The 24,198-nt window shown below is 43.2% G+C and overlaps 1 protein-coding gene across 5 annotated transcripts in view; it reads right to left on the bottom strand.

Annotated features, from left to right (window-relative positions):
- The window catches only part of ATP2B4 (ATPase plasma membrane Ca2+ transporting 4), a 250,881-nt gene that overhangs the window by 165,990 nt on the left and 60,693 nt on the right, over positions 1-24,198 (bottom strand). For all 5 annotated transcript variants that reach the window (XM_077295436.1, XM_077295437.1, XM_077295435.1 and 2 more), the window contains exon 2: positions 1,370-1,844. In XM_077295436.1, coding sequence (XP_077151551.1) covers positions 1,370-1,565 — 196 coding nt within the window. In that variant the 5' untranslated portion in view covers positions 1,566-1,844. The remainder of the gene's footprint in view (positions 1-1,369; positions 1,845-24,198) is intronic.

Below are 24,198 nucleotides of genomic sequence, written 5' to 3'. Positions count from 1 at the left end.
GACTCACTGAAATAAGACCATAAAAGCCATTTAGCTGGGGCAAGTAAACAGGGAATAAAAACTACATGCAATAAGCCTTGGCATTGAATGTGCTTCTTTACTTCAATACCAGCCAAAAGACATTGAGGATTCTCTAATCACTAATTATATTGACACAAAAAAAAAAGTTAACCGGGAGGCAGCTTTATTTGTTGTGGATTATTAATGTACCCTGGCACGTACACAGTGACTATACTTGAATCATTTTTCTAGTATAAAATGACAGATGTAATAGAAATATCAAGACCATGCTGCTGATGGCTAATAGAATAACAACTATGCATTCTGTACATGCTGCCATGAAAAATGACACAAATATGATTAGGCCTTATGCACATGGCTGTATTATGACTCCGCACGGCTTCTGGAGACCCCGAAACTGCTTTATTTATCCCCTTCCCGATGTGTGACATACATGTGTCATACACAGAAGCGGGTGACTGAAGCGGGATTAAGGCTATGTGCACACGTATAATGGTCCACTGCGGATTTTTCCGCAGCGGATTTGATAAATCTGCAGGGCAAAATCGCTGCGTTTTTGCTGCAGATTTCACTGCGGTTTTACAACTGCGGTTTTCTATAGGAGCACCGCTGTGGAATCCGCAGAAAGAAGTGACATGCTGCGAAATGTAAACCGCTGCGTTTCCGCACGTTTTTTTCCGCAGCATGGGCACAGCGTTTTTTGTTTCCCATAGGTTTACATTGTAATGTAAACTCATGGGAAACTGCTGCGGACGCGCAGCTGCGGATCCGCAGCGTTTTCCGCATCGTGTGCACATAAAGCCAAGCCTGCCCTGCAACCAGCAGATCCAACTCAGGTTATCAATCAGTCCAGTGCTATCTGTGTTTTTCATTGATAGCAGTTACACCCATGAAAAAAAAAAGGCAGCTTGCAGGATTTGCATCAGATAATCGGCCCATTCAAACACTATTTTTTTCTGACAAAAATCGGATCCCACTCCGGTCTAACTCTGATCAGAGTATGGTTAGCATGAGCAAATGGGTTTTCTCCGATGGAAAGAAAACTGTTGTGTGGCCCTAACCCCTGTCCAATTTTGTAAGTCTAACAACCTGTTCGAGCCTTCTTCCATGACTATATCCCATGACTGCCGGGCTTTATTATCTAAAAATGCATCAGAAGAGCAGAGTATTAGTCCTTTGGGTTCTGTAGATTACATTTTGGAGCCAAACGAAAGCACCACACAATGTTTCCTACTAAGACAGTTGTAATAAGCCACAGAGGCAGCATCGTAAGTACAGCGCTTGTTTTCATGTAGGCTAAATGTTCATTCAACAGCTGAAATCAGATGTAGACTGACATCTACTATACCTTCTACTGGAGAAGTCTTTAGTCTTCTGCAGATGGTGCTCACTCCACCATAGTTGTCCCTTATCCGATTCACCGCTTCTCCACTCCTCAACTCCATAAGGTCCCGCAGTTCCTGCACGCTGCACCCAAAGTCCCCTTCATAGCTGCCATCATTGACAGAATTAGAAGGGTGATGATCTGTGGAATTGTTTGCCATTTTGTGGATGTGATTCCACAGGAGTCTGTGTACCACCTAACTTATCTCCTCTTTCTTTTAGGCTTGTTTTCTTTTTTAATGTTCTTGTATTCCTGCGTTCTATGTGAAGTCTTCCTTGGGGATTTCTTAGTCTATATCACTCTCCTTTCACACATCTCCAATGAGTGCTTTAAGCTTGACAATGCAAACAGGATGCACATGTTAAGGGGGTGTAGCAGGGTGGTAACCTGTTGGGTTATCCTGGTGTTTGTGGAGACCCGAAATGGAGGATAGCAGCTGCTGAGGAAGCAAACATAAAAGACCAGTCAGTAGCATGAACAGACTAAACATTTTATACATAATGTTACAGTGTAATAGAATATGACTTTTGGGCTCTGTTCTCACCATGAGTATTTGTAGAGTTTTTGATGTTGCAACATTTCTGACCGATTAGCTAAATTAAGTTACATGCATTTTTGTCTCTTTTTCTTATGTCATGTATAAAATAAAGCTGCTTTGTTTTGGCTACTTCCCAGTATTTGGCTCAGACAAAACTTTATTAATGCAGTCACACAGAGTAGCTGCAGACTTATCGATTTTGGCTGGACAGCGCCTTTAAAAGGGATCCTGTCAGGTCCCCCATGCCCTCCAACCCAGCAGCATGCACTGATCAGTAAATTCCCTGCCCAACCATCTCTGTATAACATTTTTTTCTGGTCAAATGAGGTTTTTTTTTAAAAAAAAAAAAAAAAAAAAAACATTTATTTTGGCACTATTTCCTGTGCTACTAAGGGCTTTGACTGGTCGATGGGGTGTTAGTTGCCCCAGACTAGTCACCCATTTTATCACGCCCGTGTGGTCGCGATAACAATTTGCACGAGCTGCATCACTGCCGCTTATACAAATCTAGCACATACGCGCCCCGCTCATTTTGGCAGCATCACCGAATCTCTGAAGCTGGGTGTACACTTTCCGACTTCTGAGATGCACACTGCACATGACCGGAAGCCATCTTCTAAACTTTCAGACATATGCAGTGCATGTCTCTAAAGCCAGGGAAAGGACACCCAGCGGCTGACTAGTCTGGGCAACTAAATCCCCATCGCCTAATCAAAGCCGTCATTAGCATAGGACACGGGGGCAATATAAATGCTTTTTTTTAGCCTAATTTGACCAGACAAAACATTATACAGGGGCTGGTTAGGCAGGGAATTTCCTGATAAATAAGTGCTCGCTGGAGGGCATGGGGGACCTGACAGATTCCCTGTGACAGGATAAATATTGCTAGCCTCAGACACAGATTCGGTCATTAATCTGAATGAAAAAACTAGGTGTGGGTGCAAGTGAGAAGCAGATATCGCCCTTTATACTTTGTATTCAGGATCCACTTCAGTTTTGTTTTTAAATAATTGCGGTTGAAATATTGTACACTTCAGGATCCCACATTTCTATTTTGCTATTTTCCCAATGCCAAAACGACAGGCCTTTTATTATTCCTCCCACACATTATTCATAGGGCCCAAGGGAGCTTCATGCCAATGTGAGATGGCCGAGTTACATGGCCAGGTCCATTAACCTAATATACTACGCCACAACCTCAGTGCTTAACGTGAGCCTGCGATGAACCAAAAAGGCTCTGGTACCAATATGGCTATACAGCATTGGTAAGTGTGAGAACACTTCTCATTCTTTCCTCCATCACCAGTGGTAATCAGCAAGGCTGTCCATTCTCTCCACACTTAGAATATTTTGTATCTTGTATGAGCTTAACCTGTTATAAGTGTTTCCATAAAAGTGGTATCGCATGAAGTAGCCGCCTCAGGGTATGGAACCCCTCATAACAAATATAATGGGGGTCTAATGAGAACACAAACCCTCACCCCCTTTTTGTGTATTGTATTATGGTGTATGGCATGGTTTTCTTTAAGGTTAAAAGTTCAACTGTCAGTTTAGCTGTGAATTCAGGAGCAGGTTATTGTTCCAGTTAAAACCAGTTTTTGACAGTCTTTATTTTAATCTGATTGGTTAACTTGAAAAAGTGCAGGATGACTTTGGAATTCTGGAATGCTGTAGATAAGTCCCCGATGTATCCTGAATAATGATAAAAAGAGGTTAGATTATACTCACCCAGGGGCGGTCCCGGTCCGGTTCTGGTTCGATGGGCGTCGCGGTCCGGTCCGGGCCTCCCATCTTCTTACGATGACATCCTCTTTTTGTATTCATGCTGCGGCTCTGGAGCCGCGACAGGATGCAAGGAAGGGGACGTCATCACATGAAGACGGGAGGCGCCGGACCCCGACGCCCATCGGACCCCGACCGCCCCCCCCCCGGGTGAGTATAATCTAACTTGTTTTTCTTATATTTCAGGTTACATTTGGGGCTTATCTACAGTATTACAGAATGCCGTAGATAAGACCCTGATGGCGATGGCCGAAGCTTATATATGAAAAAGTAGGTGACAGATTCCCTTTAATAAATATCATGGCCTTTTCTCTAGCCGACATTGATGTCCTGGTGCATTCTTTCCATTGGGTATGTCTGAATCAGTTTTTGTGTTACCATGTGCACACGACGTCTTTCACACGCCCAAAACATCTGTTTTTCATGCAGAATCGCTCCTTTACTTCGGAGCCTTGTAACACTTAGGCCTCATTCATACTTCCATTCTTCATGTACGTGTTCAATCTGTTAGAAGACGTACCAATTGTACTTGGTGAAGCAGTTAACGTTCAATTTTTTTTAAATCATATGAGAAATTGCTGAGATAAATATTGAGGGTAAAAGCAGACACGGACCAAACATTGATGAAACTCTGATCCAAGGCCCTGATGGAAAAGTCTGTTTTAAGATACAAGAAAAATCACTGACATCTGAATGAGGCTAAAAAGGTGTATTTACTCAGCCAGTTTCTACCCATAAATCAGGGGTTCCCCAACCTGTGACTCAAAGTGTGGTCCGAGGCTGTCTGCTAGCTAAGGCTTCTTTCACACTTGCGTCGTGTGACGTCCGTCGCAATGCGTCGTTTTGGGGAAAAAAACGGATCCTGAAAATGTGCCCGCAGGATGCGATTTTTCCCCATAGACTTATATTGCCGACGGATCGCGACGTATGGCCATACGTCGCGTCCGTCGTGCACTGGATCCGTCGTGTTTTGGCGGACCGTTGTCACGAAAAAACGTTCAATGTAACGTTTTTTCGTACGTCTGATCCACCATTTCCTACCCCGCATGCGCGTCCGGAACTCCGCCCCTTCCTCCCCGGGACTTTAGAATGGGCAGCGCATGCGTTGAAAAACTGCATCCGCTGCCCACGTCGTGCCAAATTTTCATCTTCATTTAAATTTGTCTTAAATGAAAAAACACAAAAGAGAATGAAGCAAAAAGCAAAACATTGATCATTTCACACAAAACTCCAAAAATGGGCCAGACAAAAGTATTGGCACCCTCAGCCTAATACTTGGTTGCACAACCTTTAGCCAAAATAACTGCGACCAACCACTTCCGGTAACCATCAATGAGTTTCTTACAATCCTCTGCTGGCATTTTAGACCATTCTTCTTTGGCAAACTGCTCCAGGTCCCTGATATTTGAAGGGTGCCTTCTCCAAACTGCCATTTTTAGATCTCTCCACAGGTGTTCTATGGGATTCAGGTCTGGACTCATTGCTGGCCACCTTAGAAGTCTCCAGTGCTTTCTCTCAAACAATTTTCTAGTGCCTTTTGAAGTCTGTTTTGGGTCATTGTCCTGCTGGAAGACCCATGACCTCTGAGGGAGACCCAGCTTTCTCACACTGGGCCCTACATTATGCTGCAAAATTTGTTGGTAGTCTTCAGACTTCATAATGCCATGCACACGGTCAAGCAGTCCAGTGCCAGAGGCAGCAAAGCAACCCCAAAACATCAGGGAACCTCCGCCATCTTTGACTGTAGGGACCGTGTTCTTTTCTTTGAATGCCTCTTTTTTTCTCCTGTAAACTCTATCTTGATGCCTTTGCTCAAAAAGCTCTACTTTTGTCTCATCTGACCAGAGAACATTCTTCCAAAACGTTTTAGGCTTTTCAAGGTAAGTTTTGGCAAACTCCAACCTGGCTATTTTATGTCTCGGAGTAAGAAGTGGGGTCTTCCTGGGTCTCCTACCATACAGTCCCTTTTCATTCAGACGCCGACGGATAGTAGGGGTTGACACTGTTGTACGCTCGGACTGCAGGGCAGCTTGAACTTGTTTGGATGTCAGTCGAGGTTCTTTATCCAACATCCGCACAATCTTACGATGAAATCTCTTGTCAATTTTTCTTTTCCGTCCACATCTAGGGAGGTTAGCCACAGTGCCAGGGGCTTTAAACTTCTTGATGACACTGCGCACGGTGGACACAGGAACATTCAGGTCTTTGGAGATGGACTTGTAGCCTTGAGATTGCTCAAGGTTCCTCACAATTTGGTTTCTCAAGTCCTCAGACCGTTCTTTGGTCTTCCTTCTTTTCTCCATGCTCAATGTGGTACACACAAGGACACAGGACTTTAATCCATGTCAACTGGCTGCAAGTGTGATTTAGTTATTGCCAACACCTGTTAGGTGCCACATGTAAGTTACAGGTGCTGTTAATTACACAAATTAGAGAAGCATTACATGATTTTTCGAACAGTGCCAATACTTTTATCCACCCCCTTTTTTATGTTTGGTGTGGAATTATATCCAATTTGGCTTTAGGACAATTCTTTTTGTGTTTTTTCACTTAAGACAAATTAAATGAAGATAATAATACCAAAGAATTTGTGTTTGCAATCATTTTCAGGAAGAAACTGAGTATTATCTGACAGAATTGCAGGGGTGTTAATACTTTTGGCCATGACTGTATATGTGTATGTATGTATGTGTGTGTGTATACAGTGTTGCAATGACGATGGTGGTAATGATGTGTACAACATAGGATGTCGCTCCAAATTTTTCTTGCACATATTGGATCTTGGTATAACAGACTGACTTACCACGCAACAGTTATATAGGATAAAAGGACTTGGTGATCACATATGGGCTACGCTTTTGGGGAGTTTTTGATGTTGCGTAAAAAAAGGAGCGTCTTACACTTCCAGCAAAGTGGATGCGATTTATAGAAATCTCAGCGTAAAATGACATGCAGTGCGTGTTTCAGATATACGGCATGATAATTGCTCTTGCGGGTATGCCGAGTTATCACTGTGTATTTTTTCCCCATAGACTAGCATTAGATATGGAAAGTCTGCAATGAAAAAAAATAAATAAAAACACACATGCGTTTTAGTGTGTTTAAGTGGTGGAAACGCATCAAAAATTTGTGTAGTCAGCACCTAGGTATTACAACAAAGTTTTGTCAAAGCCAAAAACAAAAAAAGCAGCTTTATTTAAAGGTTGACAAAGAAAAAAAAGCAGCATCAAAAAACGTGATGAAGCCACAAGCCTAATTTAAATAACAGGTGCAAAAATAGGGCAGAAATTCTGCAATGCCAAAAACTTACCAAAAGCTCATTGTGGGAACATACTGCTGATCAAATGGACTCCCTCCATAATACAGTACATTAAATGAGTTGTCTGGGACTTGAAGGGAATCTGTCATCTTAGCAGAGCCAGAATTCACCGGAGGGTATGCAACGTGCTAGAAGAGTTGGCTTCCAGTGTTTACTAATTTTACCTTTATCAGCCATTGTAAGTTTTATTGTGACTTTAACCCGTTCACCTCGAAGTCTGTTTTCACCTTCCTGACCAGGCCATGTTTTACAATTCTGATCAATGTCATCAGTGGTGTAACTTGAAACTCATGGGCCCCGATGCGAAAGCTCCAGAGGGGCTCCAAATAATTTAACCCCTTACTGACCTCCACCGTACTATTACAGCGGAGGTCGGTATCCCCACTTTGATGCGGGCTCCAGCGCTGACACCGCATCAAAGCCGGGACATGTCAGCTGTTTTGAACAGCTGACATCTGCCCGCAATAGCGGCGGGTGAAATCGCGATTCACCAACCACTATTAACTAGTTAAATGCTGCTGTCAAACGCTGACAGCGGCATTTAACCGGCGCTTCCAGCCATTGGGCCAGAAATGAGCGCATCGCCGACCCCCGTCACATGATTGGGGGTCAGCGATGCGTCTGCATAGCAACCAGAGGTCTCCTTGAGACCTCTATGGTTGCTGATGCCGGCTTGCTGTGAGTGCCACCCTGTGGTAGGCGCTCATAGCAAGCCTGTAATTCAGCTATATAGGAGCGATCTGATGATCGCTGCTATGTAGCAGATCAAACTATGCCAGCTTCTAGCCTCCCATAGAGGCTATTGAAGCATGGCAAAAGTAAAAAAAAAGGAAAACTAAAAAAATATGAAAAAAAAAATGAAAAAAAATTAAAAGTTTAAATCTCCCCCCTTTCGCCCCCATTCAAAATAAAACAATAAAAAAATCAAACCTCCACATATTTGTTATCGCCGCGCTCAGAATCGCCCGATAAAAAAAAAAAGCATTAACCTGATCGCTAAACAGCGTAGCGAGAAAAAAATCGAAATGCCAGAATTACGGTTTTTTTTAGTCGCCGCAACATTGCATTAAAATGCAATAACGGGCGATCAAAAGAAAGTATCTGCACCAAAATGGTATCATTAACCCCTTAAGCCCCAAGGGTGGTTTGCACGTTAATGACCGGGCCAATTTTTACAATTCTGACCACTGTCCCTTTATGAGGTTATAACTCTGGAACGCTTCAACGGATCCTGATGATTCTGACACTGTTTTCTCGTGACATATTGTACTTCATGACAGTGGTAAAATTTATTCGATAAGACTTGCGTTTGTGAAAAAAAACGGAAATTTGGCGAAAATTTTGCAATTTTCCAACTTAGAATTTTTATGCCCTTAAATCACAGAGAGATCACACAAAATACTTAATAAGTAACATTTCCCACATGTCTACTTTACATCAGCACAATTTTGGAACCACATTTTTTTTGTTAGGGAGTTATAAGAATTAAAAGCTGACCAGCAATTTCTCATTTTTACAACACCATCTCATCAACATCTCATTTGAAGTAATTTTGAGGGGTCTATATGATAGAAAATAACCAAGTGTAATACCATTCTAAAAACTGCACCCCTCAAGGTGCTCAAAACCACATTCAAGAAGTTTATTAACCCTTCAGGTGTTTCACAGAAATTTTTGGAATATTTAAATAAAAATGAACATTTAACTTTTTTTCACAAAAAATTTACTTCAGCTCCAATTTCATTTATTTTACCAAGGGTAACAGGAGAAATTGGACCCCAATAGTTGTTTTACAATTTGTCCTGAGTACGCCGATACCCCATATGTGGGGGTAAACCACTGTTTGGGCACATGGCAGAGCTCGGAAGGGAAGTAGCGCTGTTTGACTTTTCAATGCAGAATTGACAGGAATTGAGATGGGACGCCATGTTGTGTTTGGAGACCCACTGATGTGCCTAAACATTGAAACCCCCCAAAAGTGACACAATTTTGGAAAGTAAACCCCCTAAGGAACTTATCTAGATGTGTTGTGAGAGCTTTGAACCCCCAAGTGTTTCACTACAGTTTATAACGCAGAGCCTTGAAAATAAAAATTATTTTTTTCCCACAAAATTTTTTAGCCCCTAGTTTTGTATTTTCCCAAGGGTAACAAGAGAAATTGGACCCCAAAAGTTGTTGTCCAATTTGTCCTGAGTACGCTGATACCCAATATGTGGGGGGGAACCACCGTTTGGGTGCATGGCAGAGCTCGGAAGGGAAGGATGGCCATTTGGAATGCAGACTTAGATGGATTGGTCTGCAGGCGTCACATTGCGTTTGCAGAGCCCCTAATGTACCTAAACAGCAGAAACCCCCACAAGTGACCCCATATTGGAAACTAGACCCCCCAAGGAACTTATCTAGATGTGTTGTGAGAACTTTGAACCCCCAAGTGTTTCACTACAGTTTATAACGCAGAGCCGTGAAAATAAAAAATCATTTTTTCACACAAAAATGTTTTTTTAGCCCCCCAAATTTTTATTTTCCCAATGGTAACAAGAGAAATTGGACCCCAAAAGTTGTTGTCCAATTTGTCCTGAGCACGCCGATACCCCATATGTTGGGGTAAACCCCTGTTTGGGCGCACGGGAGAGCTCGTAAGGGAAGGAGCACTGTTTTACTTTTTCAACGCAGAATTGGCTGGAATTGAGATGTGACGCCATGTCGCGTTTGGAGAGCCCCTGATGTGCCTAAATAGTGGAAACCCTCAATTCTAACTGAAACCCTAGCCCCAACCCTAGCCCTAACCCTACCCCTAACCCTAAAGGGAAAATGGAAATACATACTTTTTTTAAATTTTATTATTTTTCTCTAACTATGGGGGTGATGAAGGGGGGTTTGATTTACTTTTCTAGTGGGTTTTTTGGCGGATTTTTATGATTGACAGCCATCACAGACGAAAATACGCTTTTTATTGCAAAAAATAGATTTTGTGTCTCCACATTTTGAGAGCTATAATTTTTCCATATTTTGGTCCACGGAGTCATGTGAGGTCTTGTTTTTTGCGGGACGAGTTGACGTTTTTATTGGTAACATTTTCGGGCACGTGACATTTTTTGATCGCTTTTTATTCCGATTTTTGTGAGGCAGAATGACCAAAAACCAGCTTGTAATAATTATAGGGGATAACTCAGGAGACTCTTTGCGTGGAATAAGACAACTACAAGACACACTTTTATAAGTGGTAAAGTCTATATTATCACATAGTGATTCAAACTGGTGCAGAGAGAAGCTCAAGTCCACAACACTTGGTGTAAATATAAAACGCAGCTTAGCAGTCTATAGGAAACTTCAGAGGAAAATGCAATCACGCAGAAAGTCTATGAAGCACAATTATTCTTGAGGATACTTGACACAAATAAATCCTTGTCTTAGTCCAGACACAGATAGATATGCTTATAAGGCAGTTCAAATAATATCTTAGCTCAACCAGGGAGGCCTGGGTAACAGTCTCAGGTTATTGCAGAGCAGCAACAGCTTACATGTCCAGCAAATGCAGATGGAAGTAAACACGAGCAGCAGATGAAGGAGGATTACTGGAAGCTGGTGTATGCAGCAGGAACTCAGAGCAGAGTAGCAGGATCTCCACACAGGTTCACAGGAGCAGCTATATAGCCAGGGAGTCAACATAGTCAGGAGCTGGATGCAAGGCAGAATACTCTAGCACAGACTGAAGGCTGGGGTGGAGTTTTATAGCAGGAAGACACAGTGCACATGAGACCAAAGACGCCATCTTGGAATAGGGCAGTAATGCACAAAAGGTAAAAAATTTTCAGAGTCCTGACACAGCTATTCATGAATTTCTTTTTTGGGGGCGTTGATATCGTTCCACGTTTGGTAAAATTGATTAAGCAGTTTTATTCTTCGGGTCAGTACGATTACAGCGATACCTCATTTATATCATTTTTTTATGTTTTGGCGCTTTTATACGATAAAAGCTATTTTATAGAAAAAATGATTATTTTTGCCTCGCTTTATTCTGAGGACTATAACTTTTTTCCGCTGATGATGCTGTATGACGGCTCATTTTTTGCGGGACAAGATGACGCTTTCAGCGGTAACATGGTTACTTATATCCGTCTTTTTGTTATTCCGCTTTTTGTTCGGCGGTATGATAATAAAGCGTCATTTTTTGCCTTTTTTTACCGCGTTCACTGAAGGGGTTAACTAGCGGGACAGTTTTATAGGTGGGGTTGTTACGGACGCGGCAATACTTAATATGTGTACTTTTATTGTTTTTTTTATTATTTAGATAAAGAAATGTATTTATGGGAACAATATATATATTTTTTCTTTATTTAGGATTTTTTTTTTTTTTTTTTTTTACACATGTGATTTTTTTTTTTTTACTTTATAACATTGCCCCGGGGATGGGGGGCATCATGTTATAGTGACAGATCGCTGATCTGACACTTTGCACAGCACTGTGTCAGATCAGCGATCTGACATGCAGGGCTGCAGGCTTACCAGTGCTTGCTCTGAGCAGGCGCTGGTAAGCCACCTCCCTGCAGGACCCGAATGTAGCCCCGCGGCCATTTTGGATCCGGGTCCTGCAGGGAGAAGGAGGTAGGAGAATCTCGGAGCAACGTGATAACATCGTGTTGCTTCGAGGGTCTCAGGGAAGCACGCAGGGAGCCCCCTCCCTGCGCGATGCTTCCCTATGCCGATCTTGTTTGATCGAAGTATGCCGGGGATTAATGTGCCAGGGCCGGTCCGTGACCACTCCTGGCACATAGTGCCAGATGTCAGCTGCGATAGTCAGCTGACACCCGGCCACGATCAGCCGCGCTCCCCCCATGAGCGCGGCCGATCGCATATGACGTACTATCCCGTCACTGGGAATTAAGTCCCAGGTCACCATGACGGGATAGTACGTCATATGGGGTTAAGGGGTTAAAAATGTCAGCTTGGCGCGCAAAAAATAAGCCCTCACCTGACCCCAGATCATGAAAAATGGAGACGCTACGGGTATTGGAAAATTGCGCAATTTATTTATTTATTTTTTTAGCAAAGTTTGGAATTTTTTTTTACCACTTAGATAAAACGTAACCTATACATGTTTGGTGTCTATGAACTTGTAATAACCTGGAGAATCAAAATGGCAGGTCAGTTTTAGCATTTAGTGAACCTAGCAAAAAAGCCAAACAATAAACAAGTGTGGGATTGCACTTTTTTGCAATTTCACCGCACTTAGAATTTTTTTCCCGTTTTCTAGTACACGACATGCTAAAACCAATGAGGTCTTTCAAAAGTGCAACTTGCGCCGCAAAAAACAAGCCCTCTCATGGCCATATTGACGGAAAAATAAAAAAGTTATGGCTCTGGGAAGGAGGGGAGCGAAAAAAGAGAACGCAAAAATGGAATAAGGCAAGGTCTTGAAGGGGTTAAATCTTTAATAGCAATAGTCTTTTTCTATAGGCCGAAGGTACTTTTAGGGCCCCCTAGGCTCCAGGGCCCGGGTGCGATTGCAACCTGTTGTAGTTACGCCCCTCAATGTCATTTTATGAGGCAATAACACACAAAATAGTTAATAAGTAACATTTACCACATGTCTACTTTCCATTAGCACAATTTCTGAGAAATAATTTTTCTTAGAAACTTTTAAGGGTTAAAAGTTGACAAACAATTTCTCATTTTTATAACAAAATGTACAAAACTTTTATTTTTTTTAGGACCCACCTCACATTTGAAGTGACTGAGTGGCCTACATTACAGAAAATACCCAAAAGTGACACCATTCTAAAAACGGCATTCTAAAACATTACTATTGACCTCCTATGCTTTATAATAGAGGCTGTTTGGATGTATTATGGGTTCATTTTGGAACATAATAGATATATATCTATGGTGCCTTTACTGATTAATATTTTGATATTATGAGATATACGGCTTACTGGGTGGGTTATTCATATGGGGGGGGGCCTTTTGTAACCGCATTTTGCACAACTAGTCTGTTATTTTATATACTCTCTTGTCCATTATCTACCTGAATCTATTTTAGGTATCTATCAATAATAAAGATGTAATGTTTTTTTATCTCTATTTGGACTTGTACATCATTATTTCTTTGGTTACAGGTTATATGGTAGTTTTTGATGTGTCCTCTCTATGTCCAATTTTCCACATAGGTTTGATATACTGCCATAATAGTGACATTGTACCATGTGGTTTTGTTGGCAGAGTATTTCATGTTTGGGCGTGCAGTACGGCTCCGAAAGGATGGAGTGACATTTTGGAACAGATTTTGATTAAATGTTCTAGGGGTGTCATGTTGCATTTGGAGAGCTCCTGATGTGCCTAAACAATGGAAACACCTCAAGTATTTTATCTAGATGTGTGGTGTGGTGAGCACCTTGAACCCACAGGTTTTATAACAATGAGCCATGAAAAAAAAAAATACAATTTTCCCACAAAAATGTTCTTTTAGCCCCAAATGTTTTACATTCACAAGGTTAACAGGGAAAGTTTGACCCCAAAATATGTTGTGCACTTTCTTCTGAGTACACCAATACCCATATGTGGTTAGTTTGAGGCACAGTGCAAAGCTCAGAAGGTATGAAGCGCCATATTGGAGTTCAGATTTTGCTGGACTGGCTTGAGGATGCCATATCACATTGGTAGAGCCCCTGAGGTGCCAGAACAGCAGAACCCTCCATAACTAACCCCATTTTACAAACTACACCTCTCAATGAATTTATCTACGGGTGCAGTGATCATATTGACACCACAGGTGAGTCACAGAATTTTATACCATTGGGTAGTGAAGAATAACTTATTACATTTTTACAACCACAATTTCTCCCGAGTATGCCGATACCCCGTATGTGGGGGAAAGCCACTGTTTGGGCGCATGCCAGGGCTCAGAAGGGAGAGAGCACTATTTGACATTTTGAAAGCAAAATTGGCTGAAATCAATGGTAGGTGCTATGTCGCGTTTGGAGACCCCTTGATGTACCTAAACAGTGGTACCCCCTCAATTCTAACTCCAACCCTAACCCCAACACACCCCTAACCACAACCCTAAAACACCCCTAACCCTAATCCCAACCCTAACCATAATCCCATCCCTAACCACAACCTTAACCCAACCCTAACCATAGCTCTAAACCCAACCCTAACCCTAGCCCCAACCCTAACAGAAAAATGGAAATAAATAGATTTTTGTATTTTATTATTTACCTAACCTTACCCAATTAAGGGGATGATAAAGGGGGTTTGATTTACTTTTTTTATATTTTGATCACTGTGATAGACCCTAACACAGCGATTTAAATGAACCAATAGAAAAAAATTCCTATTGTTGCCGGGTGCCAGCTGGCAGATCTCGGATGGCGCACTATTCATGTGCCTGTCATTTTCTTCCCAGAAGAAGACGTCGACAGCCGGGGGACAGGACCAGGGGATGCAGGAGTCCATGGACACTGGAAATACCGGGAGGAGCCTCGGGGGACCCCATTTCTCTCTCCTCTGATGTGCTAGATCATATCAGAGAAGAGAAAATTAAATGGGAAATCATACTTTTCTTGTGGTCGCCGTTATTACATGAATAACGGTGATCCCACCACAGGGGTTGGTTAAAAACCGACCCAAATCATGTTCTCTGGGGTCTCAAGCTACCTCCGGTAGCCGAGAACCTGGAGAATTTGCAACGCTGGGGTGCGCTATGACATTTCTCAGCGCCGGTAAAAAGTGGCACTGAGTAATAATTACCCTTAACTGCCGCTGTTAAAAGGCGTATCAGCTGTCGTTAAGGGGTTAAATTGGTGATAAGCACTGAAAGAAGCAATATGCTGAATTTTGCAAAAAACAAGGTATTGCAGATTATACGGAGGACAAAATAACTTAGCTGTGTGCATGAGTTTTCTGCAATCTCACAGACTTTGCTGCTACTGTGAAATGCAGCTGAAAATTTGTATTAAAAAAACGCAACATGTAAGTACAGCCTTAGGCTACTTTCACACTGGCGTTAACTGCATTACGTCGCAATGCGTCGTTTTGCCGAAAAAACGCATCCTGCAAAAGTGCTTGCAGGACGCGTTTTTTCTGCATTGACTAACATTAGCGACGCATTTGCGACGCAATGACACACGTCGCAACCGTCGTGCGACGGTTGCGCCGTGCTGTGGCGGACCGCCGGGACCAAAAAACGTTACATGTAACATTTTTTGCTCCCGACGGTCCGCTTTTTCCGACCGCACATGCGCGGTTGGAACTCCGCCCCCACCTCCCCGCACCTCACAATGGGGCAGCGGATGCGCTGGAAAAATGCATCCGCTGCCCCCGTTGTGCGGCGGAGACAACGCTAGCGTCGGGAACCTCGGCCCGACGCACCGCGACGGGCCGAGCCCGACGCTAGTGTGAAAGTAGCCTTATATGTCTTTTTATAAGCTCCTCTCAGGTAATCTAGGACCACAAAGAATATCTCAACTTTGATGTGGCATAGTAGAGCTAAGAAGAAAGTCAGGACTCCTGTCAGAACAGACTCCCTGAGCAATTTTCAGATGACTTATTCTGCAGCCTGCAACAGATAGCTCACAGAGCCATAAAAGAAACTGCACAAATTTAAATGTAACCGAACTGCAAAAAAGATTTAGCAAAAAAGCCCCCGGTGTCCATATCCTTTATAAGGTAAAGTCCAATCAGGACTGAATTTCCTGTGTCCTATTATGGCTTTCCATGTGGCTGTTTCTCATGTCTTATATTTGCAGTTTTATAGCTATGTAATCTATCAGTGGCTTTTTGCTATATAATCACTGGATTTTCACTTACTGGTATGTATGCTGTCATTTTAAAAGAATTAGTGTTTTCTCTGCTGCAGATCTAGAGGGCTCACTCAGAATGCGGACTTTGTAATGTTAGCAGCATTCTCCTATGCACAGTGTACACAGCTAATCAGTGGGGGTGGTGGAGTTGCACAGAGCAACAGGACAAGGAGGCACAAGACACCAGGTCCTATAGTCAATCTCCTGCTGCATAAACACTGATTTTACAAAAACACAGTAATTAAGGGCTCTGCCCTACATCATGGGGATCTCAGATTGCATAGCAAGAACAACGCATTTGTTACATTATACACAATTCCCTATACCCATTTACTTTCATAGCCTTGTAAGCCTCAGTGACACGCTTTTTTGATTAAGACTATTGGTATCTATGAAGGCACCGAAACTGCCTGTGTGATTAAATACATGAATTATTTTACACAGGGTCGTCACTGGAGATGCGTGGGGAAGGGGTTTAGTAGAAAGTCACAGGTCAATGATGGAGATGACTGTTCAGACTTCTGAGATAGATGAGAGAGAGAGAGAGAGAATCGCTTGCAGTGTGTGATAGGCCGCCAAGCAATGGAGATTGGGGTGCACAGTGATGGAAGGCTTACTGTCACTTTCCCATTCCAGCACTATTTTTCGTGAAGCTTTAATAGGACCATGAGGCCTCTACTGTACCTTGGTGAGGCCTACATCGGCCTCCAGCACCGCACACCCTATTGTGGATGACAGTTTTGCTTTTCTTACTGTCAGATTTCTCTGTTTGTTATGATCCTCGGGCTCCTTTCACACTGCGCCTGAAAACATTGCATCCAGTCTCCCCAAAGGAGTCATCCATCACGTAAAGACATTCTTCTTTACAGTCTGTTGTGCTATTCCATGCAGACAAAAAAACGTATCCTGATGTACATCAGCCAGATGGAGGCCAAAAAGGCAATGTTTTGGACTCCATCTGGCGATGGAAGGGCTATGCTTCTGATTACCGTATGTATTATTTGCTTTTTTCCCCTTTCCTTGCTCCATGTTCACATGCCGATTCGCTTTCTCATCCATGGGCTCCTTCACATTGTGCCTGCAGTGTCCGAGGTTTCCGGAGAGACTTGGAAACCTTGGAGGGACACGTATAATACTAATTGACATCCATTAAACACAGGTTTGACAATTGCTTTTACAGCACATACCGTAGCCCTGCACTGCAGTGGAAGAATAATATGTGGTGTGCGTTTGTCCTTGTTTGTCCTCAGCTCTCCTTCTGTCCAGCCGGCATGCACACACTGATTTGCTTGGATGACTTCTCTCCTCTGACCGCTGCACATAAATAATGCATGTGCATATACAATATATAAGGAGCGATGTGCATATACAATATATAAGGAGCGATGTGCATACAGCCCGTCAGTGGAAGGATATTTACAGGAGTGGAGGCGAGAAGGTATTACACATTACACAGGAAAAAGACAACTGTGGCCATTACTTTTTGCCAAGCATTGTCTTTCCTGGTGCATTCAGCACCAGAGGATGTGAGAAAGCGGAGAAAATAGTCTGCGACTTCCTGCAGCTCGGAAGCAGCCGCAGCCAAAAAGTCAGCACACCGCCATAATCGCCAATAAAGCTGCTGTAACCTAATGTGTCACACTAGGCAGGCAGGGCGCACAAGTGAGTTAGAAAACCTAATGATTGTCTCAGTGTGGGATCTAAGTCCACAATAATGGAGGCACAGCACAATGAGGAGGAGATAACCGAGCACCAGAATGGTCCGAACATTTCTCACCAGCTTCATAGAAAAACAAGAAGATCATATCTTCATCTCTACTCAAAGTTCTTCTGCAGAAAAAGGGTCGGGAGCAGTAATTAGGGGCGCTGGTGTCTGATTAGTGGTGTGTGAGAGGAGTGCTGCCTTCCAGACTTGCGCTAAATGGCAAATAATATCCTTGTGAGCAGTTCCCAAGGCTTCTGCACATCATTAATTAATATTTGGACTGCTGAGTCATTAATTAAAGTGACATGGAGAGAAGGAGGGGAAAACTGTATGAAGTACATAGAATTACTACACAGGCAACATGGCTTTCTGCCATATGGACACACTTATCCGTTACTGTGAGACACAAAGCTTTCGGCTGTTATTAAACTGTCAATTACCACAGTGCATTTCAAAGGCCTTGTGGGATTTTATTGCACCCTAAAGTTCTGATCCGCATGGAACCTCCATGTCTCCCTGCAGCCGCGCACCCCCCTCCCAGAAAGTAAGAAGTGAGTGAATGAGTCAGTGCAGGAGAGAGACACTGAGACAATGGGTGTGGGTGGAGAGAGAGAGAGAGAGCGAGAGAGAGAGAGAGCAGAGGGAGGGTGTGGGGTGATTAATAGGGAGGGAGAGGCTTCAACCAGCACTGCAGATGAACCTGCCCAGAATACTAAACCCTGAAACACGGAGCTCCTGACAACCCCACCCTCAGGAGCCCGAGTTACCCCTAGTACTACATTATTAGCAGTGCCACATTCTACATGCAGCTAGCCATTGAGGACCAATGAGACAAAGCCTGCGGGAGCCGTAATACTGCTGCACACAATCACATTGCAGATCTGGCTTTCTGAAATATTTGGGCTCTTGTGTGTTTTTGCCACACAACACTACCAAGTGTGCCAACCGCAGCATCGGAGCAGCAGGACGCCTGCTGTACCACTACATCAGCATTTCATGTATTGCAACAAGATTTACAATAAGGTTTTATAGTTTTGTTTTTTCAATTTTCTCTTCGTTTAAGTAAAATAAATACTATACACACGCACACACACGCACACACACGCACGCTGAAGAGCCCGGCGTAGTAACTGTGATTAGTTATAGCACCTCACTCCTCATTTCCCCCATCACTCTTCTTATTTTTCCTCCCAACACCTGTCATTTTGATCTCACACCTGTCATTTTCCCCTCAGTATACAGGTCCTTCTCAAAAAATTAGCATATAGTGTTAAATTTCATTATTTACCATAATGTAATGATTACAATTAAACTTTCATATATTATAGATTCATTATCCACCCACTGAAATTTGTCAGGTCTTTTATTGTTTTAATACTGATGATTTTGGCCTACAACTCCTGATAACCCAAAAAACCTGTCTCAATAAATTAGCATATTTCACCCGTCCAATCAAATAAAAGTGTTTTTTAATAACAAACAAAAAAACCATCAAATAATAATGTTCAGTTATGCACTCAATACTTGGTCGGGAATCCTTTGGCAGAAATGACTGCTTCATTGCGGCGTGGCATGGAGGCAATCAGCCTGTGACACTGCTGAGATGTTATGGAGGCCCAGGATGCTTCAATAGCGGCCTTAAGCTCATCCAGAGTGTTGGGTCTTGCGTCTCTCAACTTTCTCTTCACAATATCCCACAGATTCTCTATGGGGTTCAGGTCAGGAGAGTTGGCAGGCCAATTGAGCACAGTAATACCATGGTCAGTAAACCATTTACCAGTGGTTTTGGCACTGTGAGCAGGTGCCAGGTCGTGCTGAAAAATGAAATCTTCATCTCCATAAAGCATTTCAGCCGATGGAAGCATGAAGTGCTCCAAAATCTCCTGATAGCTAGCTGCATTGACCCTGCCCTTGATGAAACACAGTGGACCAACACCAGCAGCTGACATGGCACCCCACACCATCACTGACTGTGGGTACTTGACACTGGACTTCAGGCATTTTGGCATTTCCTTCTCCCCAGTCTTCCTCCAGACTCTGGCACCTTGATTTCCGAATGACATGCAAAATTTGCTTTCATCAGAAAAAAGTACTTGGGACCACTTAGCAACAGTCCAGTGCTGCTTCTCTGTAGCCCAGGTCAGGCGCTTCTGCCGCTGTTTATGGTTCAAAAGTGGCTTTACCTGGGGAATGCGGCACCTGTAGCCCATTTCCTGCACACGCCTGTGCACGGTGGCTCTGGATGTTTCCACACCAGACTCAGTCCACTGCTTCCTCAGGTTCCCCAAGGTCTGGAATCGGTCCTTCTCCACAATCTTCCTCAGGGTCCGGTCACCTCTTCTCGTTGTACAGCGTTTTCTGCCACATTGTTTCCTTCCAACAAACTTACCATTGAGGTGCCTTGATACAGCACTCTGGGAACAGCCTATTTGTTGAGAAATTTCTTTCTGGGTCTTACCCTCTTGCTTCAGGGTGTCAATGATGGCCTTCTTGACATCTGTCAGGTCGCTAGTCTTACCCATGATGGGGGTTTTGAGTAATGAACCAGGCAGGGAGTTTTTAAAAGCCTCAGGTATCTTTTGCATGTGTTTAGAGTTAATTAGTTGATTCAGAAGATTAGGGTAATAGGTCATTTAGAGAACCTTTTCTTGATATGCTAATTTATTGAGACAGGTTTTTTGGGTTATCAGGAGTTGTAGGCCAAAATCATCAGTATTAAAACAATAAAAGACCTGACAAATTTCAGTTGGTGGATAATGAATCTATAATATATGAAAGTTTAATTGTAATCATTACATTATGGTAAATAATGAAATTTAACACTATATGCTAATTTTTTGAGAAGGACCTGTATACCTGTTTGTCATCTCCCCTGTATATAGTATATACACGTATGGCATCTCCCCTGTATATAGTATACTAGATGTACCCCTTAGACAATTATATATATACTAGATGGTGGCCCAATTCTAACGCATTTGGTATTCTAGAATATGTATGTATGTATGTATGTATGTATGTATGTATGTATGTATGTATGTATGTATGTATGTATATATATATATATATATATATATATATATATATATATATATATATATATAGCAGCCACATAGCATATAGCAGAGGCCATAGCAGCCACATAGCATATAGCACAGCCATGTAGAATATAGGAGCCACGTAGTATGTAACACTGCGCACGTACTATGCAACACTGCGCACGTACTATGCAACACTGCGCACGTACTATGCAACACTGCGCACGTACTATGCAACACTGCGCACGTACTATGCAACACTGCGCACGTACTATGCAACACTGCGCACGTACTATGCAACACTGCGCACGTACTATGCAACACTGCGCACGTACTATGCAACACTGCGCACGTACTATGCAACACTGCGCACGTACTATGCAACACTGCGCACGTACTATGCAACACTGCGCACGTACTATGCAACACTGCGCACGTACTATGCAACACTGCGCACGTACTATGCAACACTGCGCACGTACTATGCAACACTGCGCACGTACTATGCAACACTGCGCACGTACTATGCAACACTGCGCACGTACTATAAAACACTGCGCACGTACTATAAAACACAGCCCACGTAGTATAAAACACTGCCCACGTAGTATAAAACACTGCCCACGTAGTATAAAACACTGCCCACGTAGTATAAAACACTGCCCACGTAGTATAAAACACTGCCCACGTAGTATAAAACACTGCCCACGTAGTATAAAACACTGCCCACGTAGTATAAAACACTGCCCACGTAGTATAAAACACTGCCCACGTAGTATAAAACACTGCCCACGTAGTATAAAACACTGCCCACGTAGTACATAACACTGCCCACATAATATATCACACTGCCACGTACTATATCACACTGCCACGTAGTATATAACACTGCCCACGTAATATATAGCATCCACGCAGTATATAACAGCCCACGTAGTATATAACACTGCCCACGTAATATATAGCATCCACGCAGTATATAACAGCCCACGTAGTATATAACACTGCCCACGTAATATATAGCATCCACGCAGTATATAACAGCCCACGTAGTATATAACACTGCCCACGCAGTATATAACACAGCCCACGTAGGATATAACACTGCCACGTAGTATATAACACAGCCCACGTAATATATAACATCCACGCAGTATATAACACAGCCCACATAGTATATATCACTGCCACGTAGTATATAAACACTGCCCACGTAGTATATAACACTGCCACATAGTATATAACACAGCCCACATAATATATAGCATCCACGCAGTATATAACACAGCCCACGTAGTATATAACCCTGCCCACGCAGTATATAACACAGCCCACATAGCATATAACACTGCCACGTAGTATATAACACAGCCCACGTAATATATAGCATCCACGCAGTATATAACACAGCCCACGTACTATATAACACTGCTCAAGTAGTATATAACACTGCATAAATCAAAATAAATGGACTAGGAACTATTAAATCTCAGTGTGTACATGTAATCCCTTTAAAACTTCACTTTTAATAATCTACATATATAAAACCCTGACCCAATACAAAACTTGGTTAGATACCATGTAAGATATAAAAATATACCACCAAATAGATAACCTGTTAAAGGGCCACTGTCACCCCCTCCAGCCGTTATAAACTAAAAGAGCCACCTTGTGCAGCAGTAATGCTGCAGTCTAACAAGGTGGCTCTTTTAGTTTTTGCTTCAGCTATTCCCTCAATAAAGCGTTTTAAAATTTGCCCTAAATACCTGTCTTTGTACCTGGAGGCGGTCCGAAGCCTCCTCTGTGACGCTCCCAACTGCCGTCACTCATCTCTTCTGGGGCTATGGTCGCCGCCCCCTTTGCGCTGTTTTTCTTAAATCCGGCGCCTGCGCTGTGCGTGCCTGCCTGGTGCAGGAGCAGTCTTCATTGTCCGTCATAGGTCAGATGCAGGGTGCCTGACTGCGCCTGTGCGGGCAGTGCGGCCTCCCTGTTGCTGAATCCCCGCCCCGCACTGTGTTATTCATTATGCACAGTGCGGGGCTGGGGTTCCAGGGCATGCGCACTGCGCTGTTCAGACGCTCCCCCAGCTCCCCCGCCTTCCAGCGTTGTTATTTGCGGCTGCTTCATTCCAAACGCTGGCAAGGAAACCTGTATATTCCGGCAACGCTGGAAGGCGGGGGAGCGTCTGAACAGCGCAGTGCGCATGCCCAGGAACCCCAGCCCCGCACTGTGCATAATGAATAACACAGTGCGGGGCGGGGATTCAGCAACAGGGTGGCTGCACTGCCCGCACAGGCGCAGTCAGGCACCCTGCATCTGACCTATGACGGACAATGAAGACTGCACCTGTCCCAGGCAGGCACGCACAGCGCAGGCGCCGGATTTAAGAAGAAACAGCGCTCAGGGGGCGGCGACCACATCCCCAGAAGAGAAGAGTGACGGCCGTTGGGAGATTCACAGAGGAGGCTTCGGACCGCCTCCAGGTCTGCAGACAGGTAGTTAGGGCAAATTTTAAAACGCTTTATTGAGGGAATAGCTGAAGCAAAAACAAAAAGAGCCACCTTGTTAGACTGCAGCATTACTGCTGCACAAGGTGGCTCTTTTAGTTCATAACGGCTGGAGGGGGTGACAGTGGCCCTTTAAGGTCCTACACACAACCTACTGCTTATGCCTGCCTTGCTGTGGAGGTTGGCACCCTAAGAAACGATTTTTTTGGCACCCCCACTCAACGCAGGCTATCCCTCACTTCCCTACGATATCCCTCTCAATATAGGTGGGAAAACAATATAGTCAAGAGCAGTGGTGAGAAAAAAGCACACAAATATACACACAGATAAAAGAAATACCTTAGAGGCCTCAACAGGTACCCCCAAATACCATTATAATGATCCAACACACCGCATAAATGACAGCTCAAACCATCAACCAATATTCAGTCCAAACGTGACTGTATTTGTCCTATTAAATCATGGACAAATAATCATTGCAAGCCATAGTCCATTCAGGACTCACATAGATACAGTCATGGCCAAAAGTATTCACACCCCTGCAATTCTGTCAGATAATACTCAGTTTCTTCCTGAAAATGATTGCAAACACAAATTCTTTGGTATTATTATCTTCATTTAATTTGTCTTAAATGAAAAAGCACAAAAAGAATTGTCCTAAAGGCAAATTGGATATAATTCCACACCAAACATTAAAAAGGGGGTGGACAAAAGTATTGGCACTGTTCGAAAAATCATGTGATGCTACTCTAATTTGTCTAATTAACAGCACCTGTAACTTACCTGTGGCACCTAACAGGTGTTGGCAATAACTAAATCACACTTGCAGCCAGTTGACATGGATTAAAGTTGACTCAACCTCTGTCCTGTGTCCTTGTGTGTACTACATTGAGCATGGAGAAAAGAAAGAAGATCAAAGAACTGTCTGAGGACTTGAGAAACCAAATTGTGAGGAAGCATGAGCAATCTCAAGGCTACAAGTCCATCTCCAAAGACCTGAATGTTCCTGTGTCTACCGTGCGCAGTGTCATCAAGAAGTTTAAAGTCCATGGCACTGTGGCTAACCTCCCTAGATGTGGACGGAAAAGAAAAATTGACAAGAG

Source organism: Ranitomeya variabilis, chromosome 3 (assembly GCF_051348905.1).
Source record: "Ranitomeya variabilis isolate aRanVar5 chromosome 3, aRanVar5.hap1, whole genome shotgun sequence".
Classification (NCBI taxonomy): Eukaryota; Metazoa; Chordata; class Amphibia; order Anura; family Dendrobatidae; genus Ranitomeya; species Ranitomeya variabilis.
The sequence above is the reverse complement of the archived record's forward strand: the minus strand, read 5'-3'. Positions and strand labels throughout refer to the sequence as shown.